General features: G+C 38.9%; 1 protein-coding gene across 3 annotated transcripts; it reads left to right on the plus strand.

The window, feature by feature from the left end:
• The first annotated feature begins 1,549 nt into the window (after positions 1–1,549).
• Positions 1,550–9,604, plus strand: LOC116214697 (glucose-6-phosphate isomerase, cytosolic). 3 transcript variants are annotated; one of them, XM_031550118.1, is made up of 24 exons: positions 1,550–1,829; positions 2,117–2,226; positions 2,311–2,387; positions 2,556–2,637; positions 2,756–2,803; positions 3,253–3,408; positions 3,497–3,593; positions 3,742–3,784; positions 4,534–4,601; positions 4,693–4,777; positions 5,088–5,136; positions 5,655–5,727; positions 5,808–5,868; positions 5,996–6,062; positions 6,188–6,244; positions 6,330–6,383; positions 6,467–6,595; positions 7,481–7,544; positions 7,632–7,705; positions 7,982–8,035; positions 8,117–8,185; positions 8,296–8,385; positions 8,732–8,839; positions 9,209–9,604. In XM_031550118.1, the coding sequence occupies exons 2-24, from the start codon at positions 2,176–2,178 to the stop codon at positions 9,257–9,259; spliced, it is 1,707 nt and encodes a 568-aa protein (XP_031405978.1). In that variant the 5' UTR covers positions 1,550–1,829; positions 2,117–2,175; the 3' UTR covers positions 9,260–9,604. The 3 variants fall into 3 exon arrangements, with proteins under 3 accessions (XP_031405978.1, XP_031405977.1, XP_031405979.1); XM_031550117.1 differs by having other exon boundaries at positions 1,551–1,829; positions 2,144–2,226; XM_031550119.1 differs by lacking the exon at positions 6,188–6,244 and having other exon boundaries at positions 1,583–1,829; positions 2,144–2,226.
• Positions 9,605–19,960: the final 10,356 nt, after the last annotated feature.

The raw sequence follows: 19,960 nt of genomic DNA on the forward strand, positions 1-19,960 counted from the left end.
GATTATATCATTATAGAAACGCGTTAAAATAGGTCCGTGTCAACAACAACTTGACACATGGCCTATTTTCTTTTTCTTTCTTTTTTTGCCTTTCTCTTTTCTAATTTATATGATTTCTCAACAACCTTTGATTTTCTTTTTTTGTTTTTGCCCCCTCTTTTGTTCGGTTAGAGAGATGGCATATGAGTTCAATACAAAAATATAAAAAATATATTTTTTAATATTAATTCTTCCATCTACTATTAACTATTTTATCCTATATGAGTAGAGTTGAGTGAAATTAAACTCCAACTCCAACACCAAACGAACCAAGTTACTACGCTAATTCGATATAATAACTTCTCCACCATAAAAACTATTTACATAACATTTTCTGATAAATTAACTTGGAATATACTAAACAAGTTACTACGCAAATTTGATATAATAAAATAGCACATCATTGAATAAATTTTTGGGGACCCGCGGCATCAAGCGGAGTCCCTGTCTAGTGCCCCTTATAAAGAGGAATCATGAAAAGGAAAGAGAAGAGGACAAGAAGAGCATATCAGAACCAAAAAATAGGAAAAAAAAAAAGAAGAAGAAAAAGAAGAAGGAGAAATTGATAATGAAAACAAAATGTAAAAAAGATACGGCTGGTCCCTACCCGGTGCAACTGGAACGTGATAATGATGGTAATTGGATTTGGGGTTGTCTACCTGGTACAGGGGCTTCTTGGAATGAGATTGGAACGTGGAAGTCAACACCTTACTTTGGTTTTAGGTTTTAGTGTTTAATTACTTAATTCCATTAATTTTTAATTCAACAACACAATTATTATTTTTTTATTTTTCTTTAATTCTTTTAACCATTCAATTTAATTTTTAATATTAAATCCTCTCAACTATTCATTATTTTTTCACCATTCAATAACACAATCATTACTTTCTTTCAACTATTTATTATTTTTTCACAATTTTTCTCATAATGCAACAATACAATCATTAAAACTCAACTATATATATATATATATATATAAAGTTGAATAGAGTTGAGTTTTATTACCAAACAAGCCTTAAAACATTTTTATTTGAAAAAACTTCGGTACGGATTAGCTAATTCGTCGTTCTCTTACTTATCCTTTTACTTTTTCTTTTTATTTATTTTTCCGGTGAAGTTATCCTTTTTAGTTTTTAGGAACTCATATTCTTGATTTATTACCTAACTATCTCGGCCATTTTTTATTAAATGACTCTTTGGAGACTGCTAAATCCGATTTGTGTATGGTTTAATTTGAGTTTGGCTTAGGCTCCTTTTCTATTTCTAATCTAAAAAGAAAAAATAATCCTATTAATATGGGTCGGTTCAAGCGGTTCGACGCTTATTCAGTTTAAATAAAGTCTCGGATTTGAGTTCATGTCAATGCAAAAGATTCACGTTGGGAGAAATTGGCTCAGCTTGATTAGATTAGTCAGCACTCCTTTTTCTTCAGATATCAGAATTTACTTTAAAAAAAAAAAAGGAAGGGGAAAAGGATCCTATAAAAAGAAAAAGAGAAAGGGGGTACGGGAGGTGCGGCAGCAACGATGTTCCATTCCCGACTAGTCCGATCCAAAATGGATCTCCAGTTGGTCAGATGCCCCGCGCGTAGCTCCACGCTCCTCCTCGTCCACGTGACCCTCCCAGGCCCAGCCAGCACGCTCATTCATAAGGCTTCTCCGGCTCTTTCCATTCCTTCTCTCTCCGCTACGCCCTCCGATTCTCTCAATAGAAGCAGCCGTTGATCCTCTGCGCGCATCGGCTTCCTCTGCCGCTTCTCCGTCGCCACCTTCTTCTTCAGGCTCTGCAATGTAATCCTCTCTCTCTCTGTCTCTCCGATCTCTGTAATCGCCACTTCTTTACCTTTCTGTTGTGCAACGAACGATCGTCTCTGTCGATGCTTGATGGATCTGCTCCGACCGGTGGAGCTCGTACTCCCGTTTTCATTGCCGGTTTCTATCCTTTGACTATTCAGATTGAGTAAAATGTTGCGTTGCGCTTGTTCAGCTGAATCGAGCTGACGGAGCTGAGCTTACCATTACGCTTTGCGCTCCTGGTTTCGTGTTATTCGAGTTTCTTAGAGTTGTAATGTAACCAGATTGATCGGCGGTCTCATTCGTTGCAGCGATTATTTTCCGCTCCATCTGTGTGACATAGATGGCTTCACCAGCTTTGATCAGCGAAACTGGTCCATGGAAGGACTTGAAGGTAGGTCCCTTGGCTCGTGCAAGAGTATTCAGTAGCCTAACTGGCTGGCGTGTTTCCTGACGGAGAAAGTATGCGACTTTGCAGGATCATGTTGAGGACATCAAGAAGACTCATCTCCGTGAATTGATGGCTGACATGGGTCGGTGCCAGTCCATGACAGTGTATGTCTCTCTGCCGGCCTCTCTTAATTCTTACGGTTGCTTCAGTTTTACTTATCCAATCTTAGGGTTCGGGATAGGTTGTGGAGATTACTTGTCTACAGTGAATGAAGTGTAATCCAGTGGAAGAGGCATTGTGATAAATACTAATTCCGGATGTTAAATTTGCAGTGAGTTTGATGACATGTTGTTGGACTACTCAAGGCAACGCGCCACTCTTGACACAATCGATAAGCTTTTCAAGTTGGCAGAGGTATTCTAAGCTTGTAATTTGTACTCCCTATCTTTCTATTAATCATATGAGTAGCCAAGAAGACAAGATTTTGATGTTTTTTTTTTTTTTTTTTTTTGCTTCACTGCAACCTCTCCAGGCAGCATGTCTCAAACAGAAGATCAGTCGCATGTTCAATGGAGATAAGGTAAGGTGCGATTCACATTTGTTAATAAGTCACGTGAGGTTGAGCAAAACTGTTCCCTTGAGATCAATATATATACAGCATTCTGATTCTGAGCCCTGTTCCTATGGAGTGATTCAACTTTCTTTTCTTTTCTTTTTTCCCTTTTTTTTCCTTTAACAATCTCTGCTGAATCAATTAGAGCTTAAATTTGGCGTGAAATCTGTCAAAGAAAAACAATTCCATTTGTATAGAATATAGGGTACTCAAGAATGTGGGATGTATAATTTTCTTATTTAGTGAAGTGATATTGATAAATGTTCCTATTATGCAAACATCAGGGAATCCATTGGCATTTATGATAGACCTTTCATGTTTTTACTGAGATTGTGGGAGCACAGAACAGCAGTAGTGACTATACCGGTGAACCTCTGCATCTTCTTAATTTAAAAATTTTGTGTTTGCCCTGGCAGATAAATAGTACAGAGAATAGATCAGTGCTGCATGTAGCTCTCCGAGCCCCAAGGGATGCAGTTATATGCAGTGATCGGAAAAATGTAGTTCCAGATGTTTGGGGTGTACTTGACCAGATCAAAGAATTCTCAGAGAGGGTCCGCAATGGTTCTTGGGTAATCTAGTGCTTTTGATTTTGATTTTGATCTGTATGTTGATGCCTGATCATTGAGTTCCCTTCAAATAACTGAGAACTCTCGACAGGTTGGAGCCACAGGAAAACAACTTAAAAATGTAATTGCTATTGGTATTGGTGGAAGCTTTCTTGGCCCTTTATTTGTGCATACAGCTTTTCAAACAGGTATAATCCTCTGTCTGGTTTCTGCTTGACCATTCCTTGTTTCTTTGGAGAGAGCGATTTTCTGTTAAAATAAGAAAAGGAATAAAGATAGAGAAAGGAATAAAGAGGAAGATCCTGCTAAAACCATATTCCTGTTTGATACTTGTAGATGCTGAGGCTGGTGAATATGCTAAAGGACGCCAGTTACGTTTGTAAGTTTTTCTTGCTCTTGCTCTTGCTCTTGCTCTTGTTCGGGTACATGTACATCACTTAGATTTGGTTATTCATTAATAAACTTAATGAGAGGGTTAAAAATAGCAAGTCAATCATTGTTGTTAGCATTATTGAGACTAATGCATTATGTAGATATATCTGGGTAGCTCAAGAATTCATTGTGCTATAGTCAGTTCCTGAATGTGTTATATCTAGAGGTCAGAAAGTGATAGCCTGCAAGCTACACAGATGCACTTGATAATTGGTTTTTGGTTCTTGAATCTCATCCCTTTTTGTTCCCCCCTTGGGATGGTAAGTGATAGATGTCACCCTTGGAATAATACCTTTTGGTGTCTAGAGAATGTACATGAAGTTTATCATTTAATCAATCTTGTGCATGTCTGCACATCAGCTTTTTATCCCTAGGGAAAACTCTATATTAGTTCTTAGCTTCACTTACTTAAATAGGCTGCTGCTCACCTTTCAGAACCTTCTAAAACTGTATATTGTTATTAGTTAAGTTCACAAGAAGTTGACGATTTGATCAATCTCGTGCATGAATGCACATTAGTTTCTTATGAAGAGGCAATTCTATTTTAGTTAAGTTCGCAGCTTCAGTAGCTTAAAAATGCTGCTGCTTCACCTTTTAGAGCCATGTAATTCGTTAATTTTAAACTACAGTTATCCTTGCAAATTGGCAACATGCGTATGTCATGAAAATTCACTTATTTATTTGCGTGTACTACAGTCTTGCTAATGTGGACCCTATTGACGTTGCAAAGAACATTACAGGGTTAGACCCAGAGACTACCCTCGGTAATTTGTACTCTTTGTGTACTTTTCAAGAGATATAATTTTTCCTATTTTGTTGCTTCATTTGATAAAATGCACCTTTCAATGCTTGCAGTCGTGGTGGTTTCAAAGACCTTTACAACAGCGGAAACTATGCTAAATGCCCGGACTCTGAGGGAGTGGATTATTGCCGCTCTTGGGTTAGTGCAACATACCATCCATTGTCCAGTCAATATAATTTCAATTGTTGACTAAGGTTCTTGGAAACTTTTGTGGCAGATTCCTCTGTGGAGAGGAAATTTTGTAGAAGTGTTTGGGGTGATAGAGAATATTATACTGGTGCCGAAAGCTGGTGTACCTTTGAAATTATATAGAAACATTATTATTATTAGTTGGTAGACGTAGAATAATAGAGTATATCATTGCTGAAGGTAACTTATTAACTGTGTTGGAAATGCTGAAAGTAACTTATCTGCCTCTCTCTTTGCGCATCTAAAATGTTCATTACAGGCCTTCTGCTGTTGCAAAGCACATGGTGGCTGTTAGTACAAATCTCCCGGTACGCCGGCTCTTTCGTTTCTTTCCTTTTCTGCCTCCTATCATCACTTGCTTTGAGCAAACGTGCGAAACTCTTTATCAGTTATATGTATAGTTGTATCTAATTCTCTGTTTCAAAGGTTTTTCCATCTGCAAAGCTTATTGTGATATTGTTGTTTCTTCATTGAAGTATGTATAGTTGTATCTTTTCTTGTTGCAAAGGTTCTTGCCTCCGTGCAGCTTTTTATTCTTGTGACCTGCGTTGACAAAATAAATGGCTGAGCTACTCGATTTGGTGTTTGTGACAACCGACCAATTGAAGCACTTGACTCTGTCATTTTCTTCGTACACTTCATGCTAAGCAACAGAAGCATGATAGGCATGATCTTTCTTTTATATTGCAATTTTGACTGGAGTCGGTTTGTACTCTAATAGTAGGCATAATCCTTGCTGTGGTGATACGTATTTCTTTAATTTAATGGTGTCTGTATTGAACCTTGCTAGTATCCTTACCAATGCATCATTTATGTCCTCATGCAGCTTGTTGAAAAGTTCGGGATTGATCCTAATAATGCTTTTGCATTTTGGGACTGGGTTGGTGGCCGATATAGCGGTAAATCATCTGTTATACTCAAATCAAATTTGAACAATTCATGTGGTACTCTCCATTTTGCTTAAATTTCAATATTGCAGTTTGCAGTGCTGTTGGTGTGCTGCCGCTGTCTCTTCAATATGGTTTCGAGGTTGTTGAAAAGTATGCAAACCTCTAATTATTTCACAGTCTACGATGATTTCGATATTTTCTTTCCATCCTTAGGCTTTTACTGGCATGCTAAAGACCAGTGGCTATATTTGAATAACATCTGTTTCATTATGTGAAGGTTCTTAAAGGGAGCTCAAAGCATTGATCAGCACTTTTACACCGCACCTTTTGAGAAAAATATACCTGTAAGTTTCCAAAGTTGTATCCTTCCCAGATGTTTTGAGGTGTTGGGCTTTGGACAGCTGATGCTACTATGACGCATTGTCATGAAAGTTTGGTGACAAGTTCCTAGCATTGATAATTTATTCAGGTGCTGTTGGGGTTGTTGAGTGTTTGGAATGTATCATTTCTTGGATATCCTGCAAGAGTGAGTGCATGGTCTCTTTCTAAATTGCTGAGTAGTTTCGGATACATTTGATTATAATTCTTAAACTAAGACTTAATATTTCCAGGCCATATTACCTTACTCCCAAGCACTTGAGAAGTTCGCCCCACACATTCAGCAGGCACGTTAGCTATCAGCTTTTGCTAAGTAATTTTTCGAAACTGTTCTATAATCATTTTTCTTCCGTATTTATTGCGAATATAGGTCAGCATGGAGAGTAATGGCAAGGGGGTATCTATAGATGGATTACCTCTTCCATTTGAGACTGGTGAAATTGACTTTGGTGAGCCTGGAACAAATGGGCAGCACAGCTTTTACCAACTGATTCACCAGGTAACTGTAGTCAAGCATATATACATTACTGTGAGGGACTAAAATGCTTCGAGTTAAGATTTTTCTATGCTTTGCCTGACTTATCCCCACTTTCCACGAAAACAACCTTCAAGATCTGATTTCACTACTATGTTCTTGCAACATATTGTCAAACAGGATTGCTCTGAGTGCATTGGGGGCATTCAGCTTGAGATGAGGCTGTTCCTACCGACCTATAATCAACCTTTTTTTATGAAATCCTAAAGTTTGATATAAGAGAGGATGAATAGTATATTCCATGTGGCATATGTGTTGTTTGCCCTTCTATTATCCTTTGCATGTCTGAAGCGTATCCCTTATCCCTTTGCTATAGTTTCAGAAATTATTTTCATATTGAAATGTTACATGAAGCATAAATTCTGCACTTAGTGAATTTTTCTCTTGTTACAACTTATAATATGAACACAGTAGTCACTATTTTCTTGAAGCGTTGCCTTTAATTCCCTATGGTTTTCTATCTTAAGCCTGTCACCAATTATTGTATTTTCTCATACTAAAATCCCCTCTAGTGAACTAAACATACTGCTTAACGAGGGAGAGAGGAGGGGGGGAAGGAGAGAATAAACCAAAGACACTGAATGTTAGACTGTTTAACAATACAGGAACCTCGACTTCTTGCCCTGCAACATTAAAAATTCTTATATCGTCCCTTCTTTCTCAATTTTTATTCATACACTTGCCATTATCTACTTCATATTGGGTCCTAAGTTGTGATTCCTTTGTAAAGGGCTGCCGATAGTTTGTTTGAAAATTTGTTTTTGCTTTCATTTTCCTGCCAAACTGCTTCAGCTTAATCTCTATTTCCAATAATTTTTCAAATTTGTCATTTTCTTCGTGAAATTACAGGGCCGTGCTATACCTTGTGATTTCATTGGGGTCATAAGGAGCCAGCAACCAGTTTACCTCAAAGGTGCCTATAGCAATCTATGTCCAGAGTTGTTATAATTCGACATTTAGTTCCTTTCATGACGTCCTACTGTGTTAATTCGTATTACAGGCGAAATGGTCAATAATCATGACGAGCTCATGTCCAACTTCTTTGCCCAACCTGATGCTTTAGCATATGGAAAGGTACATTGCACGGTTCCTACCTCTCTCTATTTAAAGCATTGTCATGGAGCTATCCATTTCTATGTGTGACTCGACAATCACATGGAACTGAGTCTAGCTTCTTCATAAACCCATAGCGGCACAATTTGTTGTACATTAGAAGTTAAAAAGTACGCGTTGCACACAGTAGCCCTCTCAATCAACCTGTGGGGTTAAAGTATATTAAGCGCCTAGTGAATAATTGTAAATAAGCCTCTTACCATAAGGGAAATCTAACTCCTCTTCATTATGATACAGACACCAGAACAGCTTCAAAAGGAAAGCGTGCCTGAGCATCTCGTTCCTCACAAGGTGATTCAATCTCTTTTCACTATTTCAGCTTAGAAGTTCTAGTCACCATTTCTCTGAACTGTTTTGTGTCCTCTTCTGCAGACTTTCACTGGCAACAGACCATCTCTTAGCCTTCTACTTCCATCATTGAATGCATACAATATTGGACAGGTCTGTGATTGCTTTAATCTGACCATTACATGTCAGTGCATCAATGCTTTGTCGAGTCTATCCATGCTCTTCTCTTGGCTAATGTGCACCTTCTTGCTATTATCTCTCAGCTATTGGCTATATATGAGCACAGAGTTGCCGTGCAAGGATTCATCTGGGGCATTAATTCTTTCGATCAGTGGGGAGTGGAGCTGGGAAAGGTATGATCCAACACTTGAAAAGCTTTTATCCCATTCCTCGCAGTTCAAGTCTTTTGTTTCCCGTATTTCATGAAAGGAACAGAGATCCTTTGCTATTGATGTCTTGTACGGTTGGTGCAAATAAAATCATTTGACAAAAGGATTCAAATTTCTGTGGACAATGATTGTTGTAGAGGCAATAGATGTAACAATTTAGATAGACAACTGCATCGAACTGCAGAGATCAAAAGCGCGAAGGATCCTTCTTGATCCTCGAGAATAATATTGAAATGACATCTTCACGAGTTAATCTGCTTCTCTTTTTCTTTTGAACTAATTAGCTGATTGGTTCTCTTTGTGAATACAGTCTTTGGCAACTCAAGTCCGAAAGCAACTCCATGCATCACGTTTTAAAGGAGAATCTGTCGAGGGCTTCAACTTCAGTACTACAACAATGCTCACGAAATACCTCAAGGTACCATAAAACTTTCATCCGCTCGAAAATACATCTGAAATGAATCCATCCATAAACAATTCTGAAATAACTCATTACTTCGAGTGAAACCAGTCCCAAAATCTTAGATAGCCACCCCTTATTAAAGTATTGAATTTTATGCATTGAGTTGGACTGTGAAATTTAACTTATGAAAGCCAGATTCTTCTTCCGGTCCTTCTCGCAGAAGATAAACTTTTGCAAGAATAAAGCATTAAATGTACCGAGAAGACTGTATATTGAACGCAGATGCACATTGTAGCCTTTCATCATTCTTCTCAAAATTGAGCAATTAGTTTTGTCCTGAACATTTTCATGACATCGTCTCATAGCTTTTTACTCTGCCTTCAGGCAACTTCGGATATCCCTGTAGATCCTCCTACTTTGCTGCCAAGGATATAAAGTGCAGATTGTTCGGGGGAAAGTTTTGGTTGCTCGAGTTTCACGGTACGCCGCTTCCCATACTTACATCAACACCGGGGAACTTCGACTCCAATGGCAATTGCTATGCTTCCTTATTTTTCTCCATCTTTGACGTGGAAGTAGCCAATGGGGTGTCTGAACCCTTTTGTAATAATAAATAAACAAATTAATTATCCCCCGTTTGCTAACGGATTCGGGACTTGTAATTCTTGTGAGGAATTTCTTTTTCCTTTTTAATTTGATGCTGAGTAATTTCAGACAAACGAAGATAAATATATGAGTATATATATATATATATATAGGTGAATGCTCGTTGCGCGGACACTCAGCTCTTCCGTATTGCCACATCATCGTTTATCATTTATGTACTAAGGAAAATTTTATGTTCTTTTATCTAGATCATCCTAATTGAATATATGCATATTATATTGTAACAAAAAAAATGCAGAATATATTCTCATATAGTTATTGAGGAAATACTATATATACAGTGGATGTATTTTCGACAAATATACAAAAAAGAACTGAGGAAATTTTTATAATATTTATATTTTCATTAAGGAAATATTCTCATTTAAATTGTCCTAATTGATAAAAACAACAATATATTTATTTAATTATTAATAAAATAATTATATAAAGCGGTTTAAACTGATAAAGGAAATAATTATATAAAGTGGTGTAAACTGATATATGGAGGAATATACATAATAAGAAGGTTTTTTAGTATGCCTACACAGGAGGTTCATTAACTAGATATATATAATCATTCATATGCATTCTTTGGTCTCCGGTGAGTGAAGACTTGGTTATTTTGTTTATATATATATATATATAGAGATCTGCCATATATTAAGTAAGAAATATATTGTAATATTAGAATAGTTAATTAGATCAAGTGCACTTTTAGAACAAAATATATAGAATTTTTTCCCTTGTTTTTGTCAGAAAATGATCCTGAATATATATATATATACATATATATATATATATGCACTATATTGTGTTTCCATTATTTAGTAAATATATATTTTATCTCAAAATTATTGAATTTTAAGATTTTGGGAAGCTATTGGTATATCTATCTCCTTGAGTTAGATTTCAACGCTTTATTATTAAGGCAAACGTGTATAAAAATTGGGTAAATTAGGTTGAATATATTCATGATAAACCGTGTATGGTTACAAAAATAGTTAAAGTATATACTCACTGGTAGTTGAAAAATAAATTTAATCAATATATAATTTAAAATATGTTATCACTCGAGATTATTTTGTCTATATTTGAATTTATCTTTTTGCTTAGTCAAACTCGAACTTGCATTAAAATTCATTCAAAAAATTTAAAGTTCAATCAAGAAAAAGAAAATTTTGGAGAAGATTATTAAAACAATTAAAATATTAAAGCAATTAGTTTGAAATTTACACTAAAAAATTCATTCTATGAATCAAAACTCAACCAAAAAATAAAATTAAATAAATAAAGCTACTGAATTCGAAGTTCATGGAGGATTCTTTTCGGTGAACTCTCACATACAACAATTAAATGGCATAATACTTCCAAGAAATTATATAAAGATTAGTACACACACGAAGGCAAAACGCCAGATTTTCCAATTTTTGAGTTCAAATTAAAGCACATAAAAGCAGTTGACGGTAATTGGATAGGCATTGTTGTAATTGGAATAATCAAATGAGGCATATACCCGTTTTAGTATATACTAGTAACTGGAAATTTGGATGGAGTGTAAAGTTATTGACTATGCTTTGAATTTATGAAAGTTGAAGCAATACCAGAGAGTTTGTTAAAGTAATAATTGCTTACGGTTTGGCATAGTGGTTAATATGTACCCAAGTTTGCACCGAGACCCGAGTTCGAATCACCTTGGGGCCATCGGAGCGCATTTGACGTAATTACCCACTCCGTGCGCCACCGGGGGTTCCAGGGATTAATCGGGCGAAGTCCGAACAGCCCGGATTAACAAAAAAAATTAAGTAAATAATAATAATAATAATAATAATAATAATTGCTTACGGCTTGTTGCTATCTCCGAGCAAGATTAATGGGAAGAAAATATCATACTTATCTCTGCTCACGTTGCGCTTTAGATTATTGTTCTCCTCTAAAAATTAACACACTGTACCTTAGATTACTTGTCCATGCCATTCGTGCTATATATATATATACACACACATGCGCGTTGAATTATCACGCACACTGTTATTGGGATATATGGATTCTTATTCAATATGGAATCTGTATACACATATTGATATATGTGTATCTGTTATCTATTATATTTAACGTATTTAGGTTATAGATAATCTATATATTGCACATTGTATACATAGTGCAGCATATTTTATTCCCTTATCTATATTTTACTGGGTTATATGCATATAATAATCTATATATTATATTACATAATTAGTGATAAAAAATATATAAAAAAAATTGTTAATACATAAGTCAGGCAAAGAGAAAGAGCTCCGTTTTTTTATTGATGATATGGCGGCATAAAAATTCGACACGTACTATATATATATATATATATATATATTAAATTAAGAGTCGGAAACGGGAATCTCGTTGGCATGCGGGAATTCTCATTCGCATCCCCTCCTACTCAAGCAAACCTCAACGGTGTGTTAATACGAGACAGACTTGTCATGGGCTAAAACTAAAATAGAACTCACCATAAATTTTATGCGCCCCGATTCTCTTCTGCCCGGTGCCAATACGGTGCCCATTGGACCGATAACCCAACATGGACTTTCCCGCAAAAAGAAAATGATAAAGAGAAAGAGAAAGGAAAGGTGACATTAGTTATTGCATGATATATCTGGAGTATGTTCCTGTCACATGACTTTGACATCGAGCCTGACCGAGCCAATTCGTTAGCGGTTAACCGTAAGGGGGCATGGGTATATAGCCAGTTTCCTTTTGTAGAACAACTAGCAAAATGTTCTATTACTACATGCACCTGTATCGGTTGGGCCAATTCATCTTCACGAATATTACCTTGTTTGGCAGTTAACAAACACCGATTGCAATTTCGCAATTGCTCCGTCTGGTGGCCGAGGAAAAGGAAACACGACTCTTTGGTCAGTTCGGATGGAATCGTAATTCCACTTGCCATCTCGTTTTGCACCAGACGCGACTCACGAGTCTAAATAAGGACCCGATGCTCATACTTTTGCCTCTTCCCTTTCGGAAATGACAACTTGTTGCTCGGTACACAACTAGATTTTGAAAATGCCCCACTTTTCTACGTACCTCTCGGGGTGGGGGGGGGGGGGAACCCATGGTGGAACCTAATAGAATAGTCAAAAGATCCTAGATAACCGTCATTATATTTTAGTGATGTATAAATAGTTTCCATAGATAGAATCTTATATACGACTATATATTCTAATGCAAATCACCACATACAGTAAGTGAGAAATTCAGCCATTCATAGCTTTGTTGCTTTGTTTTTATGGTATGAGAGCCATAAAATCGGGCAACTCCTGTAACCTCTATTCTGATCATGTTTAGCCCGTCAACCTACCTTCGTTGACCTCGAACAGCTTCTGATCAACTTCCGCTTTCTTCTACACTCACCTCTGAACAATTTTCCTCCTTCAAGGGCCAACTCTGCAGCCTCTAATCAGCTTCCTTCCTCGTTGCCCATAGTCCCAATGAAGCTCAATGGACGGAATTATCCGTTCTTGAGAGGCATTATGAGTCCGCTGCTCGACACATACGGTCTCCTCGACTATGTCAAGGGTCGTGTTCTTGCACCAAGTACAGCTATCACCGGTGTAAATGGTTCCTATAATCCAAATCCAGAGAGTATCGGAAGTGGGTATCAAGGGACAAATTTGCCCTTGAAAAGAGGAAATATATTCTAATACACCCCCTCAATCTGATGGGGGCGAAACACTGACAGATTGCGACAATGCGCTTGAAAAGAGGAAACAGAGAGATTCTTGGTAAGTATGTCTGCCAATTGAGCTGAGGTAGGTACATAGCGTACAAGGAGATCCCCTCGTTGAATTCGTTCCCGAACGAAATGATAATCCACCGCAATGTGCTTGGACCGCTGGTGTTGAATGGGATTGGCAGCTAGATATGTGGCACTGATGTTATCGCAGCACGCTATTATCGGGCTAGGAGCATGAAACCCGATGTCAAGAAGTAATTGTCGAATCCACAAGGTCTCTGCAACAGCATAAGCTAAGGCTCGATATTCAGCCTCAGTCGAGCTTTTAGATACAGTGGGTTGCTTTTTAGATCGCCAGGAGACCAAGTTTGGTCCCACAAACACAGCATAGCCAGTCGTGGATCGCCGGGTGTCTGGACATCCAGCCCAATCAGCGTCAGTGTAGGCGGTGATCTGAAGATCAGAAGACTGATGGATATGAAGTCCAAGATTGGACGTGCCACGAAGATAGCGAAGGATCCTTTTGGCCGCTTGAAGATGAGGCTTGCGAGGAGCGTGCATGAACTGGCTGACTAAATTCACTGCATAGCAAATGTCAGGTCGCGTAATAGTAATGTATTGTAAAGCACCCACCATACTTCGAAATTCGGTTGGATCATCCAATAAATCACCATCTGTTAATGATAGATGTGATCGGGACGGTAAAGGTGTCTTGACTGCTGTGGATTTGTCAAGTCCAAAGCGAGAGAGAATGTCCGAAATATATTTATGCTGGGAAAGGAACATTGTGTCAAAGGAAGGTTTAGCGTGAATGCCAAGAAAAAAATGCAAGGGACCAAGATCCTTCAAGGCAAATTCATCCGAGAGGATTTTAATGAAACGCTCGAGAAGATTAGGAGAACTGCCTGTAAGAATTATGTCATCTACATAAAGAAGAAGTAAGATTGTGTGTGGACCATTACGATATATAAACAAAGACGAATCAACAGAGCTAGGATGAAATCGTAATGTCAAGAGAAAGGTACTGAACCTGGTGAACCAAGCCCGAGGAGCTTGTTTCAGTCCATAGAGGGATTTATGAAGACGACATATGTGATGCGGAAATTGTGGATGGACAAATCCTGGTGGTTGACGCATGTATACTTCCTCAGCTAGAAATCCATGTAAAAAGGCATTTTTGACATCCAATTGACGTATGGGCCAAGAATGAGAGTGAGCAAGTGAAAGAACTAGACGGATTGTAGATGGCTTTACTACGGGACTAAAAGTCTCATGGAAATCTATTCCAGATTGTTGACGAAATCCCTGAGCAACAAGACGAGTTTTGTATCGCTCTATAGACCCATCAGCACGATACTTAATCTTGTACTTCCAAGTGCTTCCAACCACATTTACCTCAGCATTCGGAGGAACTAGACTCCAAGTACCATTCTGAATTAGTGCATTGAATTCATCAGCCATGGCTTGACGCCAGTTAGGATCTTTGACTGCCTGCGAATAGCATGTTGGTTCTATGACTGAATCACATGAGGAAGTGAGCAAAGAAAATTTAGGATTAGGCTTGTGAATGCCGGATTTGGCACGAGTAGTCATTTGATGTTGATTTGTGGTTGTTGGATGAACAGGAAGGGAGGAAGTTTGGGCCTGTGGAGAATTTGAGATGAATTGGACCGGAATGGGCTCATGGGAACCGAGTGATGACACGGGCTGAGACTGTGGTAAGTCAGATTGGGCAGGAATGGGCTGGGCCTTGAGGAATTTATTGGATCCATTTGGTGACATAGGATCAATTTGGGTTGAATCAGATAAGGCAGAGACGGGCTGGGCTGAAACAGGGTGGATATGAGAAGATTGGGCCGGCTCATTTGGAGTTGGTTGGACGGATGTGTTATCAACGGGCTGACTTGAAGGGAGCCTGGGCCGAAGGGTTATTGAGGCCTCAATTGGGTTGAGTGAGAGATGATTTTTCTGGTTTGAAGAGTCCATTTGTCGTGTATGGGCTGGACCAAGATGGAATGTGGGTATTATGCGAAGGTGAGGCCTGTTCTTAGTTTGAGGTGAGGAAGAAATTGCTGAAGTGAGTTTTTGATATGGAAAATAAGTTTCAATGAACCTTACATGTCTAGAGGTGTAAACTTTATTTTCCGTTGGATCAAAACACCGATAACCCTTATAGCCCATGGCATAACCTAAGAAAACACATTCTTTTGATCGAGGTTCCAATTTATGAGAGGTATAGGGAGTTAAATTGGGAAAGCATGCGCACCCGAACACCCTTAGGAAATTGTAATCAGGAATTTTGTTAAATAATTTTTCGAAAGGGGACTGATTTTGAATGGAAGGAGACGGCAAACGATTGATCGTGTAGACCGCGGTTAAAGCCGCATCCACCCAGAATTTTGGAGGTAGTTGACTTTGAATTAACAAAGTGTGAACCATGTCAACAATGTGTCTATGTTTGCGTTCGGCGACACCATTTTGTTGTGGTGTGTGGGGACATGACATTCGGAGAGAAATTCCTGATTCATGGAACAAAGTACGAAATTGAGAATTATTGAATTCTAATCCTCCATCACACTGAAAAATTTTGATTTTTCGATTAAGTAAATTTTCAACTTGTGTTTTGAATGTGCAAAAGTTTTGAAACACCTCAGATTTGCGTTTTAATGGAAAAATCCACGTATATCGGGAGAAATCATCGATAAAAATGACATAATATTTAAATTCCATATTTGATAGAATAGATGATTGCCACACATCGGCATGTATTATTTCCAAAGGAAAGGAGGATAAATGTTCAACATGCAAAAATGGTAAACGAGTAGATTTTCCCAAATTACAGGATATGCAGAAATCCTTAAACGGGGAAAATTTGGAAATCAAATTACGAGATCTAATAATTTCCAAAGGAACTTTATTCGGGTGTCCAAGGCGGCGATGCCAGGTTGTAGGAGAATGGGTGGGGACGACGAGGGCAGTAGGACGAGGCAGAGGAATTGGATATAAGGACCCATCAGTATGGCTGTTGAGCAACATCCTCCCCGAGTTGTTGTCCTTAACAATGAACCCAGAATCAGTGAAGATAACATGGCAATTATTATCTTTGCATAGACGTTTTATGGAGACTAGGTTGTAATCAAGATCAAGGACATAAAGAGTGTCTTTAAGCTGGAGATTAGTGTGTAAAGCAGGAATCGTCATAGAACCAATGCTTTTAATAGGCAGAAGTGATCCATCACCGACAATAACACCATCGGACCCATAGTATGGAGTTGAGTGAGAAAGAATACCTTCGGTGTTGACCATGTGAGACGAAGCACCGGAGTCAAGATAAGCATCATGGCTTGATGGTTCATTTAGATTGAGAGCAGCTAAAGACTTCTGATAACTCGGAGAGGGATTTTGGTTATATAATTCATAGCATTGGATGGCAGTATGACCTGGGCTATTGCAAATCTGACAAATCACAACAGCAGGGCCATGTCCCAAAATACCATCAGTAGCAGACGGAGAGTTATGGAATGCTCTTACCGAACCCAAAGACTGGAGTGGTGCAGCTTTGCCCAAAGAAGATGGGTAGAAGCTTCCTCTGCCATATCCACCTCTTCCACCATTACCGCGACCCCCAAACACCTGATGTGTCCAGTTGTTATTCCACTGATTTTGATTGCGTCCTCCACGGCCACGACCACGACCGCCACGACCACCACGGGCATGGCCACCCCCTCGAACAACACTCCCTCGAGCGGGTTGAGTTTGTGCCTGCAGTGCCGTTGGAGGATTGGGTGCTGGAACAGAGTTGGATTCTGGATAAAATTGTTTAAGTCTCTTCTCCTGATGTGTGAGCTTGGTTCGAAGAGTCTCGAAGGTCAGTGGATCACGATCATTTGCATTTGTGGTGACGAAAGACTCATATTCCTTGGGGAGACCTGCTAGGGCATAAGTGACGAGATCTTCATCTGAAAGGGGTTTCCCGATTTCCCTGAGTTCGTCAGCCAATACCTTTAAATCACGAAGGTATTTATCAGTTCCTTGATCAGTTAGCTTCACACGAGAGAGGAGAATCTTGATGTCGACAGCACGGGAACGTGTTCTTTCCACGAATCGGGTCTGGAGGCAATCCCACACGGCCTTCGCAGTGGACAGGTCGTGAACCTCCTCAAGAAGATCCTCAGCAATAGTTGCAAAGATCCAGGATCTAATGTGTTGATCTGTGCGAATCCACCCTGCAAAGTTGACATCTGTTGACTCCGGGCATGAATAGCTGCCATCAACGTAGGAAAAGAGATCATGGGAGAGGAGAAAAGTGGAGAACAAAGATTTCCAAATAATGTAATTTTTCTGATTCAGGGTAATTGTAATCAGATTGGTGATATTAGGAGTGGTGATGGTTCCGTTGTTGGTGTGCAGGATCTGGGCAGTAAAGCTCGGTTGTGCAGCAATGGTGGTGGAGGTCGAAGAAGAAAATGGATTGGGTAAAAGGGGGGAAGAAGAATTGGTGTTATCAGAGGTGAGTTGATTGACATTGACATTTTCCCCTTCTGACGCCATGGGTAAAAGAAGGCTGAGAAAAGAAAATTGAATAGGCCGGGTAAATTGAATAGGGTTAATGGCTCTGATACCATATGAATAGTTAATGCTCACACCACAATAGGGTTGGCTCATGATGTATTTATAATCTCAGGATTACATGGTAAGTAAATATACACAGTATGTGTATCATCTATCAAAGGTAAGAATCCCCAAAATATATTCTAATAATGCCTGCGGTCACTAAAGATATTGGCTGCAACATTCTCTCAGCCTCGACCTCGAATGAAGCGTGGTCAGTCTTGAGACTCAGTACATCTCTCAGACTGCTGCTCAAGAGGAATTTCTAGAGCAAAAATGGCGTGATCTTCATAAGGTAGCTTAGACGAAAGCTATAATAGCACTGCCAAAAGACTAGCTACTCAATTCGCCCAAATTGGGAAACCGAAAACCTCAGCCCAGCTCAATCGGAGGATGCTCACCGGTCTCGGACTTGAGTGGGAGCCTCTCATTCTTGCCCGACTGGGGTCTCTAACCGTCTCCACCACTGATGAGCTGACCGCGCTTCTTCTCGGCCATGAGTCGCACCGATCCTATGCTGTCGCAGCTGTCAGACAACTACCACCGATTGCTCCTCTTTTTGGTCTGCTTGGGTCGAGTCTAGTCGAAATCCACTACGCGGACGAACGCCAGAAGAACTCTAATGGGAAGAGCAAGAACAAAGTCAATGGGAAAGGAAAGGGTAGTGAACGGCACCTATGGATTTCCGAATCCTATCTCGGGTGGAGAAGGAGCTCTTTCCTTCGGGTCGGATCACAATTATGACTAGCGCGTTCCAGCTGGGTCGTCTACCGACCCGCGCTCCGTTCGAGTCGGCCCTCTTACCCACTTGGAAACAGGTTGGGCTCGGCGCAATCTATTCGCGGTCCACCTCCTAATTTCCTACCCACGTCTGAAGCGGGCCAGACCCATTTCTATGGGCTTTCCTCCTCTATGTTTTGTCAATTATGCAACCGCTTGGGCCACACTGCTCTTCATTGTCGGGCCTTTTTTGTCTATGGTCCTCAAGCCCATTTTACCCCCGTCTCCTCGTCGACTTCTAACTGGTACATGGATTCAAGGGCGACGCATCACATCACTTTAGACCTAAGTTATATGAGTATCAAGGATGATTATCCGAGCTCCGACCATATTTTCCTAGGTGATGGCAAATCTTTACCTGTCCTTGCCTCTGGTTCTTCCACCATAGAATTACCCATTCGTCCCTTACATCTAAATAATATTCTTTACATGTTTCGTTGAATTTCACCATGATTGCTTCGTTGTTAAGGACCGTCGGACACACCAAGAACTGGTGCAGAGCCTAGTCGGAGATGGACTATATAGCTTTCAGCCGAGGGACAGGCGTACTGGATATCCTCCAGCACTACTGTCTATCTCCTATTCCAGTTGGTTGTGGCATCCAACATCTGGATCATCCACCATTGCCTACAGTTTATCGTGTTTTATGTTCTAAATTGAATAATGATCATGTTCACTGTGTTTTCTTTGCTTGCCAACAAGGAAAAATAACCAATTGTTCATTTTCCCTTACAAATAATAAAAGCATGTCTTTGTTTGAAGTCGTTCATATAGACATTTAAGGTCTTGCCCTTGTCACTTCTCATACTGGTCATGTTTATTATATCCACTTTCTTGATGACTACATTAAATTTTCCTGGTTCAATATGATGAGGATTTGATATGATGTTCTTCAAAGTTTTCGTGCCTTTCGTTTGCAGATTGAAAATCTCTTTGGACGGAAAAGTAAAAGCCCGTTATAATCTGATTTTAAGATTTTAACTCTAACTTTAACTCTACTCATTACACAACAAAAGTCAACAACACAATTATTACTTTTTTTATTTTTCTTCAATTTTTTTAACCATTCAATTCAATTTTTAATAATTAATTTTCTTAACTATTTATTACTTTTTTCACAATTCAACAATACAATCATTACTTTTTTTCAATTATTCGTTACTTTTTTACATTTTTTTATCATAATTCAACATCATAAATATTACAAACCAATTAAAATAAAAACTCAACTCAATTCAACTCTAAAACCAATCACACTATAAATATTTTCAAACCGATGATGCCAAAAAATCTCTCTGCAGACTTTCAGACTGAGTTACAAAATAATGGAATTTTCATGTCCTCATGTTCCCTAACAAAATGAG

This window comes from Punica granatum, chromosome 7 (genome assembly GCF_007655135.1).
Source record: "Punica granatum isolate Tunisia-2019 chromosome 7, ASM765513v2, whole genome shotgun sequence".
In the NCBI taxonomy this organism is placed as follows: Eukaryota; Viridiplantae; Streptophyta; class Magnoliopsida; order Myrtales; family Lythraceae; genus Punica; species Punica granatum.

Bases quoted from the DNA above. Each gene is read 5' to 3' on its own strand.
- LOC116214697 (XM_031550118.1), top strand. From the start codon at position 2,176: ATGGCTTCACCAGCTTTGATCAGCGAAACTGGTCCATGGAAGGACTTG. The intron at 6,063-6,187 runs GTAAGTTTCCAA...TAATTTATTCAG, and splicing joins CTTTTGAGAAAAATATACCT to GTGCTGTTGGGGTTGTTGAG. The intron at 6,245-6,329 runs GTGAGTGCATGG...TAATATTTCCAG, and splicing joins TTCTTGGATATCCTGCAAGA to GCCATATTACCTTACTCCCA.